The 21358-nt window shown below is 62.5% G+C and overlaps 3 protein-coding genes across 9 annotated transcripts in view; 2 read left to right on the forward strand and 1 right to left on the reverse strand.

Moving 5' to 3' along the window:
- Nucleotides 1-3997, reverse strand: part of SIK3 (SIK family kinase 3) — a 68348-nt gene extending 64351 nt beyond the window's left edge. For 3 of the 6 annotated variants that reach the window (XM_084301602.1, XM_084301601.1, XM_084301605.1), the window contains exon 1: nucleotides 3843-3973. The gene's annotated coding sequence lies outside the window, so the exon portion shown is untranslated. Of the gene's footprint in view, nucleotides 1-2080; nucleotides 2189-3842 lie in introns of those variants that run through there. The other 3 variants (XM_084301604.1, XM_084301603.1, XM_084301600.1) reach the window with 2 other exon arrangements.
- Nucleotides 3998-4709: 712 nt separating this feature from the next.
- On the forward strand, nucleotides 4710-12208 carry PAFAH1B2 (platelet activating factor acetylhydrolase 1b catalytic subunit 2). Its single transcript, XM_084301606.1, has 6 exons — nucleotides 4710-4793; nucleotides 5292-5379; nucleotides 5932-6021; nucleotides 6944-7060; nucleotides 7973-8095; nucleotides 8706-12208. The coding sequence occupies exons 1-6, from the start codon at nucleotides 4774-4776 to the stop codon at nucleotides 8982-8984; spliced, it is 717 nt and encodes a 238-aa protein (XP_084157732.1). The 5' UTR covers nucleotides 4710-4773; the 3' UTR covers nucleotides 8985-12208.
- A 1108-nt stretch (nucleotides 12209-13316) lies between these two features.
- SIDT2 (SID1 transmembrane family member 2) lies at nucleotides 13317-20730 on the forward strand. Of its 2 annotated transcripts, XM_084301684.1 has the most exons (28): nucleotides 13317-13908; nucleotides 14481-14602; nucleotides 14715-14876; nucleotides 14969-15014; nucleotides 15094-15195; nucleotides 15274-15357; nucleotides 15478-15589; nucleotides 15692-15757; nucleotides 15885-15978; nucleotides 16097-16152; nucleotides 16353-16364; nucleotides 16543-16614; nucleotides 16698-16772; nucleotides 17019-17081; nucleotides 17352-17473; nucleotides 17553-17626; nucleotides 17716-17782; nucleotides 17923-17996; nucleotides 18085-18208; nucleotides 18296-18413; nucleotides 18485-18621; nucleotides 18707-18815; nucleotides 18923-18999; nucleotides 19154-19200; nucleotides 19492-19597; nucleotides 19719-19829; nucleotides 19902-20015; nucleotides 20107-20730. In XM_084301684.1, the coding sequence occupies exons 1-28, from the start codon at nucleotides 13678-13680 to the stop codon at nucleotides 20167-20169; spliced, it is 2640 nt and encodes an 879-aa protein (XP_084157810.1). In that variant the 5' UTR covers nucleotides 13317-13677; the 3' UTR covers nucleotides 20170-20730. The 2 variants fall into 2 exon arrangements, with proteins under 2 accessions (XP_084157810.1, XP_084157809.1); XM_084301683.1 differs by lacking the exon at nucleotides 17019-17081.
- Nucleotides 20731-21358: the final 628 nt, after the last annotated feature.

A 21358-nucleotide genomic window follows, 5' to 3' on the forward strand; every position in this document is an offset into this window, starting at 1 on the left:
GTCACAATTAGCTTGTAGGGGAAGCCTTATCAGCTCCAACTCGCCTGCCTGTGGCGAGAGAGAAGCCCCTGGGCTGGTGTGAGACACCCGGAGAGGGAGCAGATGCGTGCACCTCACGGCTGCCTCTGCTCCTGCATCCTCTGCACAGCAAGGACACGCAGGAAAGGAGGTGGCCAACGTGAGCACGAGCTGGGAGGGCTGGGAGGGAAGGAAGAGCCTGAAGGAAATGTGCCTTTTTGCAGAGATCCACGCACGCTTTCTCAGCCCTGAAAGCATTTCACCGGGTCCATTCCATCAAGCCTGCTTCACATGGCACCAACCATATTTTAGAAGTTCTTGGAAGGAGCCATGAAGCATCCATCTGTTTGCTGAAAGGCAGCAGACATTCACGGCCTCCAAAGCCAGATTTTATTTGCAATACTTTAATCTGCTGCCTGAGCCCCGCGCTCTCCTTTATCCCCATCAGCGTCGCGCCGGGCGCTTTCCCCCAGCACTGACAGCCCTCCTGCGCCTCCGGCCCAGCCCCGCAGTCACACTACGGAGGCTCCTTTTCTTCTAAGTGATCTTCAAGCCCGGGTAATTAATGCGCTGTAATTGCATCAGGTCGTTTAAGAAATCGAAGGCAGAGCTGCTGAGTGCTAACAGCACGACACCGGCACGCGCTCCATCGAAGGGGCGCAGACACAAACCTTGCACTCACACCTCTGGGTTGCTGCTTTGGGAGTTGCTGTGTGTGGGTTCGTGTGCCCGGGCTGCTTGGGAACTGGGCTGAAACCAGCCCCAGGATTCCCTTTTTCTGGAGCCCCTTTGATGGCCGTTGAGCAGAGGGCGAGGCTCAGCCTCAGCTGCAGGGACTTGGGGTCAGTGCTCCTAGGAAAGAGCCCCGCAAGGAGCAGCACAGCTCCCACGGGAAGCAGGAGCCACGCAGCAATCCCTTGGGCCAGGCAGAATTTCACCTCAAAACCTTCCCCTGTGCTGTGGGGGCAGCCCCGCAGCAACGTCCCAGCACTGCAGCCGCTGCCTGCCCGTGCCAGGACCCAGCACCAAGCAGCCTGCCCTCCTCGCAGCGCGCTGCTGTGCCCCCGTTTCCTTCCAACAGGATTCCCCCTCCCAACCCAAAGGCTCTCCACACCCTCATCCAGCCCCCACGGAGCCTTCGCAGGGCATCCGCAGGATGGTGGGGGTTCCGCAGGCCTGTTCTCCTGCAGGATTTGCTGCTGCTCCTCGGGAGGAGCCCTGCTCTCCAGCCTTCAGCTCTGGGTAACCACACGTGATTCCCTACAGCAGGGAAGCCGCCTGAATGAAACGTGTGATGCCGCTGCTTCGGCCTGCAGCTGATAGTTGATGCCTCCGTGGGGCTGAATAAATAGTGCCCCTTATCCCCACTGCAGCAGCTCCGCCTAGCCTCGGCCCAGCTCCACGTGTCCCGGTGCCTTCCTCCACGAACTCAGAGCAAGATTTTGGCCGTGAACCCCAGCTCCCAACAGGAGCCTCAGGAGGCACAGCCGGCCTCCCGCGGCAGCACCCTCTGCCAGTCACAGCAGAGAGGCCTCCGATTCCCCAGGGAGGGCTCAGCTCCTTACACCAGCAAAAGAAATCAGCTTAATTTCAGCTCCAGCAGCTGGTGCTGGCCGTGCAGAAGGGCCGTGGTGTCGGTGTGACCCCGTGCAGCAGCTGCAGGTAGCTCCTTCCACACGAGGCCACGGCGCAGAACCAGCCCAAATGGTTCCGGCTTTGCCCATGACCCGGCTGCTGTTTAAAGCTCCCAGAAACTTAAAAATACGTTGAAAAAAAAAAACCACAGTCTGAAGTTAAAAACAAGTTGGGTTAAAACAAACACTTAAAAACCAAAGCAGGGCAGCAGCTCCTGAAGACTGCAGCGCAACACCACGGAGAGGGGTCGGGAGGCACCTGCTCCCCCCGTGTTCCCCCAGTCCCCCCGTTAACACGCGTCCAGCAGCTCTTGTGCAGAGCGGGGCACAGAGCTGCGGTTCCAGGTCTTAGAACCCGAATCAGCAGGGTTTCTGGTGAAACGTCAGAAGGGACAAAGGGGCAGAAGCAGGGAGATGCAGCGGGGTACCTGCGGGTGGATGGATCCCCGTCAGGGAGCCGTACAGGGCACAGGGCTCCAGCTTCGCGTGGCCAGGGTCTGGATGGAAATCTCCAGCTCGGTTCCCACCCGAACTGCCAACCGCCCCTTTCTATTTCCTTACTTCCAGCAGGGCCAGTCACGCACACAGGCCTCCTGCCCTCTAGGACGAGGAGCGTTCCCCCTCGGCAGTGTCCCCAGCGCTGCTGACCCACCTGCAGCTGGGCTGCAATGCCCTGTGTCAGCACGACGTGCCCCAGCAGCAGCGCCAGGCGCGCCCGGCACACGCTCTCCTCCTCCTCTCTGTAAATAAACGCAGCCCTTCAGCCTCCGAGCGGCACGGGGAGCCCAGGCCTTTGATACCGGGACAGCCACCGCAGCACTCTGCCTTCTTTTTTGAAGGGTAAGAGGGAAGCGAAGCCAAGCTGTTATCTGCAGATGTCACATCAAAGTCCGCTCGCCCTGCTGAATGTCCATCGGAAAGGAAAACAGGCCCCAGACCCCACCAGGAGAACACCTTTGCCATTAACGAGCAGCAACGAACCCAAGCCATTAATTGTTATCTCCAGGATAACCTAAAAAGCCAGGGTAGGGCCTTTTTAAAATCAACACGGCCACTGGTGCTGGGATTCCTTGCAGGGCAGAGCAGCACGGGCAGCGAGCAGGGGCCGTGCTGAGCCCAGCTCTCCTCCAGGGCAATGTGCCACGGGGCCAGCTCTGTGGGGACTGGGGATTTGGTGCCTGGGTCGTCCACGCTGCAGAGCACAGCCCTGGCAGCAGCTGCCGGCACGCTCAGTCGTGCCCCAGCTGTGTGTAACGCCCAGAGGGCTCCCCCAGCTCACCCATGGGAGCACTGCCCAGCGTCTGTGCTCTCCTCTAAGCCGTTTCCACTAAGCCGGACTGGTTAAGGTATTGCCGGGATGAAAACAAAGCTGCCAGTGGCCGTTTCAAGACCATTTCCCACACAGATTTGTCCTTTCCAAGGTGTTTTACACCTGTACCTGCCCCCTAACCTCACAAGCCCAGATCCTGAAGCAAATGGGCTCAGCCACGGCAGGCAGCGAGGACACCTCCAGCCCCACCGCCTGCAGCCCCTCCAGAGCAGGCAGTGCCGAGCTGCTGCCCACAGCCACGTCCTTCCCACCCAGCACAATCCCGGTTTCAGCCCTCCCATCGCTCACACACAGCGCACTGAGCTCACTCCAGGCCTGTCAACCTTGAGGACGGCTCTCAAAGAGAATTCAGTGTGCGTCCTGCGGGCAAACCAACCATCCGAAGGCAGAAACGAGGCTCTGCTTCGGCATTTTGCAAACCTTGGGCTGACACCATCCAAGCCGTGGCTCTGGAAGGGGCTGCACGCAGGGACGGCCCGGGGGTGAAGGGCTGAGCCGGGGTCCATAGGAGCAGGGATCCAGCGAGCATCCAGGCTGCTGCCGGCCCCGTTCCTGCGGGGTCAGCCCGGCTCCGTGACGGGAACCCAGCAGGGCTGGGAGCAGGGGGCGCGGGGAGGCCCAGCAGCCGGTGGGGGGGGGGGGGCACGGCAATAAAACCTGCCTCAGGACAGCCACAAACAGCCCTTTTTGGGCACAAATGCGACGAATTCACCCCATTCCCGGGCACGGGGGGGGGGGGCACAGCCGGGCCCTGAGCCCCCCGGGGCGGTCCCCGGCCCCTCAGCCCTCGCCCCTCGCCCCGTGTCCGCGCCCAGGCCCTGTCAGGGCCCTGTCAGCCCCCCCCCGGGGCCGGGCCTCACCTTGGCGCGGGTCACCAGGTGCGTGGCCAGCTTGACGACGGCGAAGTTGCCCTTGCCGATGGTGCGCTCGATCTCGTAATAACCGATGCGGGCGGGCCCCGGGGGCCGGGGGGGCGGCGGGGCCGGGGGCAGGCGCGGGGCCGGGGGCGGGGGGGGCCCCCCCGGGGCGCCGCTCGCCGCCGCCGCCGCTGCAGCCGCCGCCGCCGCCATCTTGTCGCGAGGAGCGCGCCCCCTCCCCCCCCCGCGGGGCTGCGGCACCGCGTGAGCTCAGCGGGGGGGGGTGGAGGCAGGGGGGGGGGCGGCTGCCATGGCAACCCCGCGGGGCGGGGCGGGGCAAGTGACGGCAGCGCGCGGAGGGGCGGGGCGAGGAGGGAGGAGGAGGAAGGTGATTGGGTGAGGGGCGGGGCTCCACGGGGAAAGGGGCGGGGTTTGAAGGAAGGGGCGGGGCCTCGCGGGGAGGGGCGGGGCCGGGAGCCCAGCGCGCCCCCGCGCGGCGTCGGGAGCGCGCGGCGCGGGTTTGGGGGGGTCGGGGGGGCCCAGAACCCCCGCGCGGCCCCGGTTGGGCTCGGGAGGGCTCGGTTGGAGCACGGAGCCCCCTCAGGCGGCGCTGGGCGCGTTGCGGGCCCTGCTGTGAGGCGCGGCCGGCCCCCAGCGGGGCCCTTCCCACAACCGCGCGGCCCCCGCGGCTCCGCGCCCGCACTGACGGGGCCGCAGGAAGCAGCGCGGTGACGTCACCGCCGCCCCGCTGACGTCACGCCGCCGCCCCGCTTCCCTTCCCTCCCCCCCCCCCCCTTTAAGAAGCGCGGGGCGGGACTTCCGGCAGCGCGCCCGGAAGCGGCCCCGCCGGGGTTGGTTGCCAGGCGGAAGCGGAAGCGGCGGCGGCGCAGGCGCGGAGCGGGCCCGGGCCGAGGCAGGAGGGAGGCGCCCGGCCATGGAGTCGCGGGGCGAGCCGTGAGTGCGGGGCGGCGCCGCGCCGGGACTGGGATCGGGACCGGCCCCTGCCCTCCCCGCCCCTCCCGGCCCCAAATCTCCGTGCCCCGGGGGGCGCCGCCCCGGCCCCGCCGCGCCGCTGGGTGCCGGTGGCCGGGCCCCGCCTCGCCCCGCGGCCTGGCGCTGCGCCCGCCGCCGCCTCGTGCGGGCCGGGCTGGGCTGGGCGGCCCCGAATCACCGTGATTTGACCCCAAAATCTCCCCGGTTTGTCCTCGGGGCGGTTCTTGGCCGCGAGGTGGCACCGGGGGCTCCCGTCACAGCCCTGCAGGCGGCCCTGCTCGCAGCCCGGCCTTGTCATTTAGAAATTAACCCGCTAAACGGGCACAGGCTGTCCGTTAAGCGGGCACACGCCGCCCGGTACACGTCTAATGGGCCCTGGGTTTTTGGGTTTGTTTTATTTTATTTAATTTCCCCGGGCCCAGCCCTGAGTGCCGCCCGCCTGCCCTCTTCTCTCCGCAGGAACCGGATGAGCCACGGGGACTCCAACCCAGCGGCCGTCCCGCACGCCGCCGAGGACATCCAGGGGGACGACCGGTGGATGTCGCAGGTACAGGAGCTGCCCGGGGAGGGGCCGGGGACACGCGGGCTGTGCTGTGACCTGCCTGTAGGGGTGAATCCAGGCAATTAGCAGCGTTGACCTGAGTGCCACGGTGTGAAATAGCATTAAAAAAGCCCTGCTTCACCCATTAACAGAGAGAAATTGCTGACCCGTTTGTTAAACAAAGCACACAACAGGGCTCTGTGCCTGCAAAGCGCTGCTCTGCTCCACCCGTGTCTTTAAAAGGCAGGCACCGAGCTGAGAAGAGTAGATCCGCAGTGTCTGCACCCCCAGCCTCTTGCTGCAGCGCTTCCTCCTGCAGCCGGGGCAGCATAGCCGAAGGCTGCTCCCTGTGGCTGCATGTGGGCAGTGCCCAGAGCAGGCAAAATGCTGCTCTCGGAGCCAAGAGCTCGTCCCTGTTGGGGTTGGTGCAGCTGGGAGGGGTGTTCGTGGGTTAACATGGGAAAGAAGCGTGCGGGAGGCAGGCAGGGGGAGCTGCTCCAGCCCTTCCTGCCCCATGAGCTGAGTGTGAGCTGACACGGTGCTGCTTTCTCCTGACAGCACAACAGATTTGTCTCGGACTGCAAAGACAAGGAACCCGACGTGCTCTTCGTGGGTGACTCCATGGTGCAGTTGCTGCAGCAGTATGAGGTACTGGTTACAGATAAAGGTGGTTTGGGGCTGCACGGATTGGAAATCCTAATCCAGCAGCGTGTAATCATGCGTGGTCCTGATAACTCTTTCTGTTCCGTTCTGACTTTACCGCTGTCCCTTCTGTTGCTCTGCCCCGTTTCCTTCCCTCCCCAACGCCCGTACAAAGTCTCCCTGGTTTATCTGGGGCCGTTTGCAGTCCTGCTCTGGAGCAATTAATGACGGCCTCCCCTTGGCCACGCAGACACAGCCCTTCGCTCCTTCCGTGGACCTCCAGTTCCAAACTCCCGAGGGTGAAATCTCTGTAGGTGTGTCCTGGCTGGGGCATGCTTAACCCTCAGTGTGCTGTGTGCATGAACCCAATTTTCTGGTGCCAAAGGGAAGGCGTTAGAGATGCCCTGAGAAGGGAATTTTGTTGAAGGCACTGGCTAGGTTTTCTGCGTTTCCTTAATCCCTAAAACTAGAGTAGGGGAGCAAAGGGAGAGATTTGCTGCTCCGCGGTGGCCGTAGCTGAGTTACTTTGTTTGAGAGCTGCTTCCCAGTGCGCTCCAGGCTTTTTTAGTTCTGTTAGCTGGCAATAGGAGGGATTTCTTCAGCTCCTAGACACCTTCAGGAGTCTTGTCACTAACTGAGGTAGGGACACCGCGGTCTGCAGCAGCTGAGTGCTCTGTTCCTGACACCAAGTAGCTGTTTGAGAGAACTTCCCCTTTCTTTGTGCCAGGACTGAGTGAACACCAGCCATTCCACCTCTTGCAGACCTTGGAGCAAAGCCCTGTCCTGTGCTTAAATGCCCTTTCTGGAAGTGAGTTTTGGGGTGTCTCCCTGCTCCTTCCAGTGCCACTGACAGCATCGCGTGTCCGTGCAGTGTCTCTGTCACCATCAGGCTGCTCCTCTGAAATAGGAAACTGCTCTCTGCTTGCAGATCTGGCGAGAGCTCTTCTCACCGCTCCACGCACTGAATTTTGGGATCGGTGGGGACACCACCGGCCACGTTCTATGGAGACTGAAGAACGGTGAGCTGGAGAACATTAAACCGAAGGTACGACCGGGGCGCCGGGCGGGCAGCCGTGTGCTGACTCAGAGGAGACGTCAGTGGTGCTCAGCCCAGGGAGCTGTTAACTCCTGAGAGACCTTTTTGTTTGAACAACTGCCAGCACGAAGCACGCACAAGGTGCTGAAATGTGTTTGGCTAAACCAGAAGTGTTTGGGAACAGGGCCATGCTCTCTCACACACGGGTTTCTCTGCTGAGTGTGCAAATAGCAGAGGAATCTTTAGGAGACATGGCCTCACGGCCCCAGCACAGCTGGCGATCAGGCCTGTTATTTATTATCGCTAGGTGCAGGCTGGATTGCAGCGTGTCTCAGGCCTGAGTGCTCTCAGCCTCTAGGTGGGGATGGTGAAATCTTTGACAGAAAGCCAGCAAAGATGTTCAGTACACGGAGCCAGGAACAGCTTCCCACCCTGCACCTGAGCAGCCCACCATGGTGCTGTGGTGCAAGGCAGTGCCGCAGCATGTGCTCCACTAGGAAGGCAGCGCCACTCATATTTCTGTTATTTAACAGCATTTAATCTTTCCTTAAAGAAGCTGAGCTGCACAATTGTCCCTGTCCTGAAGGAGTGTGTGCTGTGTGAATGTTATCTCCTTTTTGACCAGTGCAGGCTCCTGCAGTGTGTTGGCCAAGAGGCTCTGTGGGATGGGGTAGGCTCAGTCATCTCCTAGGCTGAACAGAAAACTTTCAGTAATCCTGGTTTGTCTGGACAGAGGCTTGTGAGATTCTGTTCAAAAGTCAGCATAACTGACAGCTGAAGACCTCTCGCGATGTGGGTTGATACTTAAACATTCTTAACCGAGCTTGCTGGTCACAGCTGATGTTTACATAGGGTTATCAGGGTCAGCAAGAGTCTTAGAACTTGTTCTGAAAAGGTTGCAAACATTTCTTCTCCTCGCAGGTCATTGTTGTTTGGGTTGGAACAAATAATCACGAAAACACAGCCGAAGAAGTCGCAGGCGGAATCGAGGCCATCGTGCGCCTGATAAATACCCAGCAGCCACAGGCCAAAGTTATTGTGCTGGTATGTCTCGTGGAGAGCTGCGAAAACAAAGCGCTGTGAGGAGGCCCTGTGTTCTCTGCGCTGTGTCTGGGTGATACTGGGAGGGGGTGGTGGTGGGGGAGGGCGCTCGCTGCATTTATCTTCTGCTTTGTCCGTGCCTCCCCTGCCTTGCCTGGCTCTGCAGAAGCTCAGCTCCACCAGAGGTGGGTGTGATCGTTGCCACTAGCAGCGTTGCTGCCCCGCTTAGTGATGTTGTTGAAGAAGCCCTGTAAGGGGTAGAAGTGCCCAGATCGGAGCTGGGATTTGGAAGTCTTGGTTGGCCTCCTTGTTTTAACAGGCCGGCTGGGGGCTGTCCCACTGAGAAGCTTAGCGGAGGCGTTCAGTGCGCTGATGAAAGCTTTTGGAGAGAGCACAAGCTGGTAGCTTTAAAAAAAGCAAGAAAAGCAAGTGCCCTGCCAGTTGTGCTTATAGCTCATCGGCAGTTGCATTTAAAATTGGATCTGAATGGGCTGATTGAAGGAACGAGATCCCTCTGTCACAGACATCCTAAACCCTGAAAGGATGCTTGAATCGACAGGGGGGAGAAATCGTTACCGTGTGAAAGCTCCTCACTGCCTCTCTCTCGTCTCAGGGCCTGCTACCTCGTGGAGAGAAGCCAAACCCTCTGCGGCAGAAGAATGCCAAGGTGAACCACCTGCTAAAAGCCTCCCTCCCCAAACTGCCCAACGTGCAGCTGCTGGATGTAGACGCCGGCTTCGTGCACTCGGATGGCACCATCTCCTACCACGACATGTTTGATTTCCTGCACCTGACGGGAGGGGGCTACGCCAAGATCTGCAAACCCCTCCACGAACTGATCATGCAGCTACTGGAGGAGACCCCCGAGGAGAAACGAGCTGCTCTGGCCTGATCAGCTGATGTCAGTGTTCACATCCTCCAGCCCATCAGATCAGTTCTGTCACTGGCACTACAGAATCCTTCTTTCTTAAAGCACTTTCCATTGTAGAATGTTACGGATGCTCGTACCTAGTGTTTTGAGGGGGAAGGCTGATGTTTAACTGGTCTTGTACATGTGAGGGCCGGCTTGGTTGGTTTTATTGCAGGAGGAGATTAGCTGAAGAAGAGTTTTACTTTTAAACCATTCCTCATTTAAAATGAGAACAGGACTGTCACTCTGTGCCCCTCCCACGTATTGTTGCTCTGTGGTTGTCCTAGAACCTTTTAGCCTGTCTCTGACAGCCCGTGCACAGCTCCTGGCTCACCGTTCCTGGCTGTAGGGGTTGTGCTCTGTGTATTAGCCTGGGAACGAGAATTGCCTTCCACTTGCTAATAACAGAACAGATGCATTTTTCAGTCTCAGTCCCACCTTTTAATAATATTTCCGTTCTTTCCTTTTTTCCTTTTTTTTTTTTTTTCCCACTGGGGGGTTAGGCGACGCGTGTCGCTTTCCCACTCCTTATTTCTGAAGCAGCATGAAACTGGAATTGAGAAGTGTAACGAGACAAACTGTTAGCTGAACGCGTGTCACACTCCAGGTGCTTGTGCTCGTGCTTGCTTCACCATGCTGGGGCACGCTTCATTCCGTGCAGCTTCCCTGTGGGCAGCATCGTTCAGGTGCTGCTGGCTGTCCTGTTCTCTGCTCCTGTCCCTGTATGGTGTCGCTGCCTTTTAACAGTTGTTCAGTGTAGGATTTTTAATTATCCGGTTAATATCACACAAGGTAGTTACGTCCTCGCTCCTATAGAACTGACATTTCATTCCTTTGAGTTGCCTGTGCTAGTGGGCTCTCTACAGTGCTGTTCATCATTCTTTTCTTTTTTTTTTTTTTTAAGTATGACTGTTACATCCTTTTTTTTTTTTTTTTTTTTTTTCTAAGGAAAACCCGTATGAATAACCCCTTTTTGCAAGGCCTAAATCAGTCTGAAGCTTTACAGATTCCAAGGTGTATATTTCTTTATTGCTTCTGTTTTACTTGTATAAACATTTTATTCAAGCAACTACAGCCTCTTACAGTAAAAAAGCAAAGCCAGGGTGTAGCCTCTTCCTGCCCTGGATGCGGCTCACCTCCAGGCAAGGGAGCCAGTGCAGCGAGCGCCCTCTTCCAGGGGCTGCAAGTAGGTGGGACTTTTTTTGTTGTTGTTATGAGAGCTGGTTATAGTCTACTAGTGGTGGTATGAAAACAGCCTTTCATCTACAAGTGAAAGCTTCTCTTTTTCAAAAAGAAACCGTTTTGGACCCTAAACGCAGAGCCCTAGGCGAATAGCTAAATATACTCGCAGATAAAGTAATTTTAACTCAAGTCTGTTCTTCCTCGGCTTACCTGCCAGAGCTGGAGCGTGGCAGTGCTGTGCAGACATCAGAGATCCGTGCTGTGGTGGCTGCCAGCGCAGATCCCCGCTCCTCTCGGGGCGTGAGAGGGACCTGCAGCCACACACGCTCCTCCCGGCAGGTAAATGGGAGAGGAACCGACGGCTTTTTAGCGGGCGCTCCATGCTGTGTGCTTACTGAGGGGTGTTTAGGTGTCCAGGTTGCTTGCTGTGCCCTGCTGCAATGAAAGTACATAGGTACTGTATATAGTCTGTTGGCCCTTTTTTATAATAAAGGGTGCTGGTGTTTAATGCAGTCTATAATCTAGCATTAAGGAATACTTTTATGTCCCCACTACATTCCCCTCTTCCTGTAGATTTGATCATAGCAGGATTTCTGCCTGGATTGCATGCATAGTGTGTGTTTTGTTTCCAGTATATGTGATCTACACACAGATGAAGGAAGGATGAAGCTTTCCAATTCCCCGAAATAAAAGTAAAAAGTGTTGGAGTGCCGTAGTAGAAGGAGGATGATTGTCTCACCCCCATGGGCCAGGCCAGGAACGCGCTGCTCCCCAGGCCCCGCTCAGCCTATGCACTCTGTAGCCCTGCTGCCTTGCAGAGCAGGCTTTAAGATAAAGGTGTTCACGCTTCTGATTAGATGCTTGCTGGAGAAGCTGGTGTAGGAAAAAAGTGTGAAATCCAGCCTTGAAAATCCCTCGCAGTGGAGGATTCTTGGGGAAAAGATTTATTGACCCCCCCCTCCACACACACACCCCTAGGGAGACGGGCCAAAGCGCCCTGCTCCCTGCGAGCTTTCCAGCTTTCTAGGCTTTTATAGAAAGGCAGTGTGATAGTTTAATCTATGCATCCCTGCTTCCCTCCGTGCTGTCCCTGCAGCTGGTTAAAGAGACGCTGCCCAGGAATGTGTCCTTCCAATAAAAAGTTAACTCCTCAGCTGCGGCCGTGTCCGGCGGTGAGTCAGCCGCTCTTGGCAGGGCGCTGGGTGGAATGAGAGAGGTCGGGCAGGTTCGTGGCTCCTCTGCAACGTGACTGAGGACAGCTCTGCTTAGGCTTGGCTTGCTCAGGTGCCACGCTCTGTGCTTGTTTCGGTGTTCGCAGCCCTCCTCCTCGGCTGCCTTAACCCTCGCTGATGGGTGCTGATGCTGTACGAGGAGAGGAAGGACAGCTTTTTTTGTTGTTGTTCTTTTCCTAGGAGACTTTAGCTGTGCTTGGGGCTGTCTAGTAAGAAATTGTCCCGCACAAAATTGAGACGTTTTGTGTGAGGGCAAGGAGGGATTCTGCCTCCTCACTGAGCAAATACTAAAAAAAAAAACGAGTGCCTCGCCAAAGGACGCATAGAAAAGCTTCAGTTGCAGCTTTGGGTGACCGATGTCCCTTGGGATCGGGGCTGGGCTGGGCTGCCCCAGCCCGGCCAGCATGAATTATTTCATTGTTAATGGTTGGCTGTGGAAGAACCGGCCCTTTGGGGCTCTTTCCTTTTGTAAACAATCCAGTTGCATTTTTCAGTTCTGTGCTGAAGCCTGGTGTCTTGTCTGTACAGTGGCCTGCGAGCACTGCCAGTTCCCTATTTATTGCAGCCAAGAGAAAAGATGTGAAAGGACGGAAAAGAGTGCCTGGGGACTTGTTGGGGAGGAGGGGGTGACACTCCAGGCACATGGTGGGGACCTCCCCACCTGCTCGGGGGCGCTGCTCTGTGTCTGCTCACTGACTTGAACCTTCCCGGGTGGGAATTGTGATTCTGCTTTGGCAAAAAAAAAAAAAAAAAAAAAAAAGCATCAACTGGTAGAACTCACTCTGTCTAGTGCATATTTCAATATAAATGTAAATGTTTCACCCCAACGTGTTGCAGTGTGTGTGTGTGCGCCTGCGTCTCCCGCTCCCTGTTGGCTGCCTCCTGTGTCCCGTTGCTGCTGCTGGGCCATGGACCGGCTGTGGGGTGCTGCAGGGTTGGGGGGAGCTTCCACAGGGGAGCCTCTCACGGGTAAACCCGCAGCCTTCCCTCCCGTGGGTATTTGGAGTCATGCTCGTCTGGATCCTCGCTTCTCATTCAGTATCCGTTCTTATTGCTAGTCTGGTTTCTGTTTGTTTGTTCGTTTTCCTCTCTTTTCACCACCGTTTCCAAGTGATGCAGAGTTCGGGTTCTGTACCCGAAGCTCTGAATGATGTTTGCAGGTGCAGGTAACTGCCCCTCTGGCCCTGGACAGCATCTCTCAGCTGGCTGCTGATGGCTCTGATTCACTCCTAAGCCCTGAGATGAATGGGGAACGCTCAGCACTCCGGCATCGACCTCCGAGGCGTGCCAGCAGAGGCAGGATTTGGCCAGGAGTCGGGCGTGAGCTGCGGCTCTGCCCCGGCCTCACACCCATGGGGAGCGGGGAGCCCCTCACCTGGGGGAGCAGCGAGCACCGCAACGCCCCGGGTGGGGGCAGATCTGGGGCAGGAGGCTGGGGGCTCCAGCCCAGGAGAGGGGGAGCTGGGGGGGGATATGGGAACAGGGTGTTTAGGAACAGGAGACGTTTAGGATCAGGATATTTAAAAGGGGAGGTATTGAGGAACAGGGGCTGCTTAGGAACAGGACATCTACGAAGAAACAGGATATCTACGAAGGGGGGACATTGAGGAACAGGACGGTGAAGATCGGGGGACATTTAGGATCAGGGCACATTTAGGATCAGGGGATTTTTAGGATCAGGGCGCATTTAGGAGCAGGACGCTTAGGACCGGGGTATTTCGGCCCGGGGTGTCCAGGAGCAGCCCCGTAAAGCCCCGGGGGTGGTGGGGTTGCCCCGGGGCTGCCCCTCGCCGTGTCCGTGTGCCGGTCCCGGGGCTCCGCTCCCCCTCCACGGTGGCTCCGGGGCCGCCCCCGGTCGGCGCCGCCCGCGCGTCACTTCCCCGCCCGGCCCTGACGTCACCGCCGGGACGTGTTTACCGCCGGGCGGCGGCACCGGCACCGGGGACACGGGACCCGCACCGGGACCGGGCATCGGCACCGGGACCCGCACCGGCACCGGGCATCACCACCGGGAACCGGGCACCGGGATCCGCACCGCACACCGGCACCGGGATCTGCACCGGGATCCACACCGGGATCCACACCGGCACCGGGAACCGGGATCCGCACCGGGATCCGGGCACCAAGCACCGGGCACCGGCCCCGGCAGCGCCTGCCCCCCCCGCGCCATGGCTCCGTGCTCCCCGCTGCGCCCCGGCTGACCCCGTCCCGTCCCGGTGCCCCCCCGGTGCCCCCGCGGCGGGGCCGGGGATGCTGGCGGGATGCCGCCCGCCGTGCTGGCCTGGGCGCTGCTGCTGGGGGTGCTCGCCCCGCTGCCAGCCCTGCCCCAGCCCCAGCCCCAGCCCCAGCCCCAGCCCCAGCCCCAGCCCCAGCCCCAGCAGCGCCGGCGGGTGCAGGAGAAGGAGGCCACCTTCGACAGGACCTACTCGGACTGGGTGGACGCCGACCTGCTCAACATCTACGCCTTCAACCACACCGTGCTGCGCAACAGGGTGAGCGGGGCGGGCACGGGGGGGACACGGTGGCCTTTTGGGGGAGCGGGGCCCCTTTTGGCAGTGCGTTCCCGTTTTTGGGGTGTTCCCTTCCCTGGGCTGTGTTCCCCTTGTTGCGGTGCGTTCCCATTTTTGGGGTGTTCCCCTTGTTGCGGTGTGTTCCCCTTCTTGGTTTGCGCTCCCCTTGTTGAGCTGTGTCCCCCCTTTTGGGCTGTGTCCCCCCTTTTGGGCCATGTTCCTATTTTTGGGCTGCATCCCCCCTTTTAGACCATGTTCCTTTTTTTGGGCTGTGTTCCTTTTTTTGGGCTGTGTTCCTTTTTTTGGGCTGTGTTCCCCCTTTTGGGCCACGTTCCCCATTTGGGCACCCCAGGTTCACCTCGAGGCAGTGCCCCACCACCCCCGGGAGCCCCTGGCCGTGCAGCCCCCCGTCACCCAGCCCTGGGTGGTGGCAGAGCCCGGTCCCCGCGTCCCACACCCCCCCATCAGCACGGGGCCAACGTGTCTGCGAGCAAAGTCCACCCAGCGGGGCGCCGCTGCCCGGCCACAGCGTCGCCTCCGCGCTGTCCCCGCAGACAGAGGGAGTCCGGGTGTCGGTGAACGTCCTGTCCGACCACAAGGACCTGCCCGTGCTCTTCGTGGTGAGGCAGAAGGAGGCGGTGGTCTCGTTCCAGGTGCCGCTCATCCTACGGGGCCTGTGAGTATTGGGGGGGCTCGGGAGCCCCGGGCGGGGGTCCCCTGATGGCACGGGGTGGGCAGGGGTCGGTGTCATGGCACGGCACGGCACGGGGGGGGTCTGCCTGCCCCAGGTACCAGAGGAAGTACGCGTACCAGGAGGTGAGCCGCACGCTGTGCCAGCCGCAGAGCAAGGCGGAGGTGGAGACCCAGCACTTCTACGTGGACGTCTCCACGCTGTCCCTCAATGCCTCCTACCAGCTGCGCGTCACCCGCGTGGAGAACTTCGTGCTGCGGTGAGGGGCACGGCCCCGGCCCCCTGCCCGCTCCCTCCCCATGCAGCTGCTGCCCCGGCCGGCCCTCATCCCTCCTTCCCCGCTCTCCCCAGGACCAATGAAGCCTTCAGCTTCAACGCCACGGCATCGCAGCCGCAGGTGAGGGGCCGGGCTGGCCGGGCAGAGGGTCCGCACCGCGGGGAGTGGCATGGGTGGCGACGTGCCCCTCTCCCCCCAGTACTTCAAGTACGAGTTCCCCGAGGGAGTGGACTCGGTGATCGTGAAGGTGACCTCAGCCATGGCTTTCCCCTGCTCCGTCATCTCCATCCAGGACATCCTGGTAGGTTTGGGCTCCGGGGACTCCCCCTGGGGGGACCCGCGGGGCTCGGCGGGGCTGACGGCCCCTCACACCCCGCAGTGCCCCGTCTACGACCTGGACAACAACGTGGCCTTCATCGGCATGTACCAGACCATGACCAAGAAGGCGGCCATCACCGTGCAGGTGGGCGCGGGGCCGGTGTCCCTGGGCATGGGGACAGGCCCCGGCCGTGGGGCTCAGCCCCACAGGGACCCACGCGTCCCCCCCTGGTGCTGCTGACCCTCGTCTCTCTCGCCGTGGCAGAAGAAGGATTTCCCCAGCAACAGCTTCTACGTGGTGGTGGTGGTGAAGACGGAGGACGAGGCGTGCGGGGGGGCTCTGCCCTACTACCCCCTGTCCAAACACACCTCCCCAGGTGGGTGCCCGGCGGGGGGAGCCTTGCTGCTGCGGGGTCTGGTGCTGGGCACGGGGCTGACCCCCGCCCCGCAGAGCTGAGGGCTCCCCGTGCCTCCTGCAGATGAGCCCGTGGATCAGCACAACCGGCAGAAGATGCTGGAGGTGATGGTGTCCCCTGCCATAACCTGTAAGCCTGGGTGGGAGCCTGCTCCAGGCGCCGATAAGGGCTGGGAGCTGCGGGGTGCTGAGGGGACCCCGGGACAGGTCCCCGGGGCCACCGCTCGCCCTGAGCCTCGTCCCGGCTCTGTGCGCAGCGGAGGCGTACGTGAGCAGCATGCTCTTCTGCCTGGGCATCTTCCTCTCCTTCTACGTCCTCACGCTGCTCATCGCCTGCTGGGAGAGCTGCCGGTGAGCCCCCAACCCTTGTGGCCCCCCCGTCCCCTCCCCGTACCCCTGTCCCTGCCCCACGGCGCGGTGCCCCCCGTGGGCGCCCTGCGGTGCTGCTCACGGCCGCTCCCTTTGGCAGGCAGCAGAAGAGGAAGGGGCTCCTGGCAGCCATGGACTCGCCCAGCCTGGACACAGGTATTTGGGGTGGCAGCGAGGGGATGGATGTCCCTGGGGCTGGTGTTTTTTTCTGCCTTTCAAGTGAGGCCAAAGAGCAGGGATGGGAACGTCCTGGGGTTTGGCTTCTTCTCCTCTCTGGGGCTGACGCAGCTGAGCTGGGGCTGGGGCACCTGACTGAGTCTCTCTCTCTTTCTCCATGACTTTCTGGCGACTCCCAGCATCTTTACTGGGTAGGTGCCAGCGTTTGCTCTGTCCGTGGCTGCAAGCTGCTGCCCGTGCCATGCCCCCAGCTGCAGGCAGAGGCGCAGGGCACTGCCCCGCTCCGATCGGCCGCACGACCCCGTGCTGGGGGTGCTGCCGGTGGCTGCCCCCCGCTGATGGGGCTGTGCGTCCCCTCCTGTCCCGCAGGGCACTCCCGCAGCATCCCTGACTCCTTCCTGGGGCACGTCCCCTACGACACCTACGGTTACGGCTCCTTCGGTGAGTGCCACATGCTGCCCCTCACCTCCCCACCCGCGGGGGCCGGTGGCCGTGCCGCACGCCCACCCTGTCCCTCCCCGCAGAGAACGGCTCCTCCGGCAGCACCGAGGCCGCCTCGGGCAGCTTGGGCTCTGCAGAGGTCTCCTACGGATACGTGGGTGAGTCCTGCGCCGTGCCACACCACGGAGCCCATGTGCCAGGGCTGCCCCGAGGGCACCGACCGCTGGCAGCTCAGCTCGGCCTGTCTCCGTCCCCTGGCAGCCCCTGTCCCTCCCTGCCAGCCCGAGGTTGGGGTCTCGGGGTGGGCACCGCCGGCTGGCGCCGTGCCGGGAGCCTCCGCAGGTGCCGGCGCTGCGCTGGGTCCCCCCCCGTCCTGCCCCGGTAACTCTCGCTTTCCTTTGAAGGGCAGGAGCAGTTCAAGCGGCGCATCCCCTCGGCCCCGATGAGGCAGCTGTGCATTGCTATGGGTAGATGTTGGTGCCGAGCAGGGGCGGTCCAATCGAGCCAATCTGCCCTGCCCCGAGCTTTGCCCCGGGCGCAGCCCCCGCCGTGCCCGCAGCCGCTCTGCCCCAGCCCCGCACGGCGCAGGGCCCCCCCGGCGTGGCCAAATCCCGGGGCAGGCCCAGGCTGAGCTAGAGAGGGGGGCGCGGGTGTAATTGGGGGTGATTGGTGTCGGCGAGGAGGGCTTGGCCCCGCGGGGTGCCCCCATCACCGCTCACCCCCCGGCTCTGGCGCAGGGGAGCGGTCGCTGGAGAACGTGGCCGGGCGGCCCCGCCTGGACTCGCTGAGCTCGGTGGAGGAGGACGACTACGACACGCTGGCCGACATCGACTACGACAAGAACGTCATCCGCACCAAGGTGCGTCCCCGTCGGGGCTGTGCGGGGCCGTGCCGGGGCGCCCAGCCCTGCCCCGCTCAGACCCTGCCTCTCCTTGCAGCAATACCTCTGCGTGGCCGACCTGGCCCGCAAGGACAAGCGGGTGCTGCGGAAGAAATACCAGATCTACTTCTGGTGAGCAGGGGGTAGCGTGGGGGGGATCGGGACGGTGACCCCATGGTGTCCCCAGTGGGCATCCCCGTGACACTGCTGTGCCCCCCCAGGAACATTGCCACCATCGCTGTCTTCTACGCCCTCCCGGTCATCCAGCTGGTCATCACCTACCAGACGGTGAGCGGGGTCGGGGTGCCCGGCCCAGGGAGCTGTCCCAAACTGTTCTCCATCCCCAATGGGAACGTCCCCATGTCCCCGGGGCGTCCCCCCGTGTCCTCTCCCTGCCACCTCCTGCTCTCACTGTGCTGTGCCTGCAGGTGGTGAACGTGACGGGCAACCAGGACATCTGCTACTACAACTTTCTGTGCGCCCACCCGCTGGGGAACCTCAGGTCGGGGCGGCGGGCGTGGGGCAGGGCCATGGGGGGTGGGCAGAGGAGGGGGTCCTGGGGTGCTGAGGGGCTGACCTGCTTCCCGCAGCGCCTTCAACAACATCCTCAGCAACCTGGGCTACGTCCTGCTGGGGCTGCTCTTCCTGCTCATCATCCTGCAGAGGGAGATCAACTACAACCGGGCGCTCATGCGCAACGACACGCACGCCCTGGTAGGGGACACGCGGCCGCGGGGCTCTGCTCCTGGGGGCGTCTCGGCGTCCCTGAGCACCCCTTCCCCTCCCCTCTGCCCCCCCCAGGAGTGCGGCATCCCCAAGCACTTCGGGCTCTTCTACGCCATGGGCACGGCCCTGATGATGGAGGGGCTGCTCAGCGCCTGCTACCACGTCTGCCCCAACTACACCAACTTCCAGTTCGGTGAGTGCCGCCCCGGCACCGCACCTGGGGGCCGCCCCCACGCAGCCCCGCTGACCGCTGCCGTCCCGCAGACACCTCCTTCATGTACATGATCGCCGGGCTCTGCATGCTGAAGCTGTACCAGAAGCGGCACCCCGACATCAACGCCAGCGCCTACAGCGCCTACGCCTGCCTGGCCGTCGTCATCTTCTTCTCCGTCGTCGGCGTCGTGAGTGCAGGAGCACAGCGGGGCTGGGCACGGCTCGGGGTGGCCACTCGCCAGCCCTCTGCCCGCTTTTCTCTCCCCCCCCCAGGTGTTTGGCAAGGGGAACATGGCCTTCTGGATCGTCTTCTCCGTCATCCACATCGTGGCCACCCTCCTGCTCAGCACCCAGCTCTACTACATGGGGCGCTGGAAGCTCGGTGAGGGTTTACCTGGGGGCTGGCAGGGCTGGGATGGGCAGGGGGCAGCTCCGGGACCCCCAGCTCTACCTCCGGGACCCCCAGCTCTACCTCCCCTGTCCCCACAGACTCGGGCATCCTGCGCAGGATCCTGCACGTGCTGTACACGGACTGCGTCCGGCAGTGCAGCGGGCCCATGTACGTGGTGAGTGACGGGAGGGGAAGGGACATCGCTGCCCGCGAGCTTGCTGGCCACCGGCCTGGGGCTGTGCTGAGACCTGGCACGCCGCAGACCCCCCCCCAGCCTGGCCGGGTGCCCCCCAGGCCCTCTCCTCACCCCGTCCCGTCTCCCTTGGCAGGACCGAATGGTGCTCTTGGTCATGGGGAACATCATCAACTGGTCGCTGTAAGTGCAGAGCTGGGCCCCCACGCTGCTTCCTCCACACCCGGGCCCCCCCATCCCCGCTGCTGCCCCTGCCCTGCTCCCCCCCCCGGCCCCGGGCCAGCCCCTGGGGCTGAGGACACCCAGCTCATGGCAGCTGTGGGCTGAGCACGGCCCCTGCACCCGCGGCACCGCAGCGAACCCCTGCACCGCCCCATCCCCTGGGGGAGCTGCCAGCAGGTCCCGGGGGACAGCAGGGCACGGGGGGGACACCACAGGCTGAGCTGACCCCGCTGCCTGTCCCTGCCTCCCCAGCGCTGCCTACGGCCTCATTGTCCACCCCAATGACTTTGCTTCCTACCTGCTGGCCATCGGCATCTGCAACCTGCTCCTCTACTTCGCCTTCTACATCATCATGAAGGTGCGAGCGGAGCCTGTGTGGGGAGGGCACAAGGGGTGGGCGTTTTGGGGGTGCTCGGCCAGAGGCTGCCTGCCCGGGCTGCCGGGTGCCCCCTGCGTGGTGACCCCGGCCTCTCCTCCAGCTCCGCAGCGGCGAGCGCATCAAGCTCATCCCCCTGCTCTGCATTATCGGCACCTCCGTGGTCTGGGGCTTCGCCCTCTTCTTCTTCTTCCAGGGGCTCAGCACCTGGCAGGTAGGTGGCTGGGTGGGGGGCAGGGGGTGGCAGTGGGGTGGGCAGGGTGACAGCTCGCCCCGTCCCGCACAGAAAACCCCAGCCGAGTCCCGGGAGCACAACCGTGACTGCATCCTGCTCGACTTCTTCGACGACCACGACATCTGGCACTTCCTCTCCTCCATCGCCATGTTCGGCTCCTTCCTGGTAGGTGCCGCCCTCCCTGCAGCCACGGGACCCCGGGGGGCTCAGCCGGGGGGGGCCCCAGCTCACGGCCCCTCCGCTGCCCTCCCCGCAGGTGCTGCTGACGCTGGACGATGACTTGGACTGCGTCCAGCGGGACAAGATCTACGTCTTCTAGGGGCCCGGCAGCAGAGGGGCCGCTGCTCCGCGGTGCCGCCCCCCGGGGCTGTGCCAAAATCCCGGCTGGAGCCCCCCCACCCCGGGGGAGGGATGCCCGTGCTGGGGGTCCCGCCAGCCTCTCCGTCCCCTCCTCGCCGTGCCTCCTCCTCACTGTGCGGGTGCCTGCGGCCAACCCCCCCGGCCTGCCCAGCACGTGTCTTAGCCGAAAATGGGGCTGGGGACCCCCGCTGGCAGCCCGGCCCTTCTCTTGCACCGGGGGGGCTGCGTGGCTGCGTGGCGTCCCCCGTGGCGCCCGTCCGTGGTGACAAGTGACACTGGACAAGGTGCTGCTGCTGCTGGGACGCGCGGCCCCACACGCACACGGGTGCGGGACCTTCAGTGCCTAATGCCAGTTTTGGGGCGCGGAGCGTGGCGGCCCTGCCCCTGCACCCCAATGCTGGGGTCAGCCCCCGGGGGGGCCGCGTCCCGCCGAGCCCCTCGCCCGGCCGGATTTCTCCTCCCGTCCGCTGCTCCTGCGGCCGTGCCGGGGAGCGGCTCCCATTAAAGTGTCTGCACTTTACCCGTGCCTGCCTCCTCCTGCGGGGCCGGGGCTGGGGGCTCCCGGCACGTCCAGCACCCCAGGGGGGTTTGGAAGGGCCGCTGGGTGTCAGCTGCACGCTGCTGCTCCCCCAGCCTCCCCCTCGGGAAGCTGAGAGGCCCCCCAGGGCTGTGGGGCTGCTGCTGTGCCCCAGGGGATGGGAGCTGCAGGGTTTGGGGTGTGGAGGGGTTTGGGGTGCAGGCAGCGTGCCAGTGGATGTAGGGGGGCTTTGGGGAGGCTGCGGGTCCTGGGCTGCGCCCCCGCGCTGAGCCCCTGGGGTCCCATGGCCATGGGGACAATTCTGGAGCTGTGGCTGCGTCCTGCTGCAGCTCCTGGCACTGCAGGGGGGGCCGGGGAGGGCTGGGGATGGAGCTGGGGGTGTGCTGGGATGTGCCAGGCTGGGGGTCCCTGGGGGCTGGGGGTCCCTGTGGCATCCCCACCTGGCTCCAGGGCTGCCTGGCTGCATCCTGCCCTCCTCGATGGGGGCAGAGCAATTCTTGGGGACACTCCTGAGCCCTGGCCGTGTGCCCGCAGGATGCCCACGGCCTCTCCGTGCTGTGCAGGCCAGCCCTGGCTCGCTCTGCTCCCCAGCAGCCCCCCGGCACGCACC

The sequence above is a fragment of the Netta rufina genome (assembly GCF_964035555.1).
Source record: "Netta rufina genome assembly, chromosome: 25".
NCBI classification, from domain to species: domain Eukaryota; kingdom Metazoa; phylum Chordata; class Aves; order Anseriformes; family Anatidae; genus Netta; species Netta rufina.

Excerpts from the sequence above, each read along its gene's own strand:
- SIDT2 (XM_084301684.1), top strand. The coding sequence starts at position 13,678 with ATGCCGCCCGCCGTGCTGGCCTGGGCGCTGCTGCTGGGGGTGCTCGCC. Across the intron at positions 15,015-15,093 it reads CCACGGCATCGCAGCCGCAG|TACTTCAAGTACGAGTTCCC; the intron begins GTGAGGGGCCGG and ends CTCTCCCCCCAG. Across the intron at positions 15,979-16,096 it reads GCCTGCTGGGAGAGCTGCCG|GCAGCAGAAGAGGAAGGGGC; the intron begins GTGAGCCCCCAA and ends TCCCTTTGGCAG.
- PAFAH1B2 (XM_084301606.1), top strand. The coding sequence starts at position 4,774 with ATGGAGTCGCGGGGCGAGCC. Across the intron at positions 4,794-5,291 it reads ATGGAGTCGCGGGGCGAGCC|GAACCGGATGAGCCACGGGG; the intron begins GTGAGTGCGGGG and ends TTCTCTCCGCAG. Across the intron at positions 5,380-5,931 it reads ACGACCGGTGGATGTCGCAG|CACAACAGATTTGTCTCGGA; the intron begins GTACAGGAGCTG and ends TTCTCCTGACAG.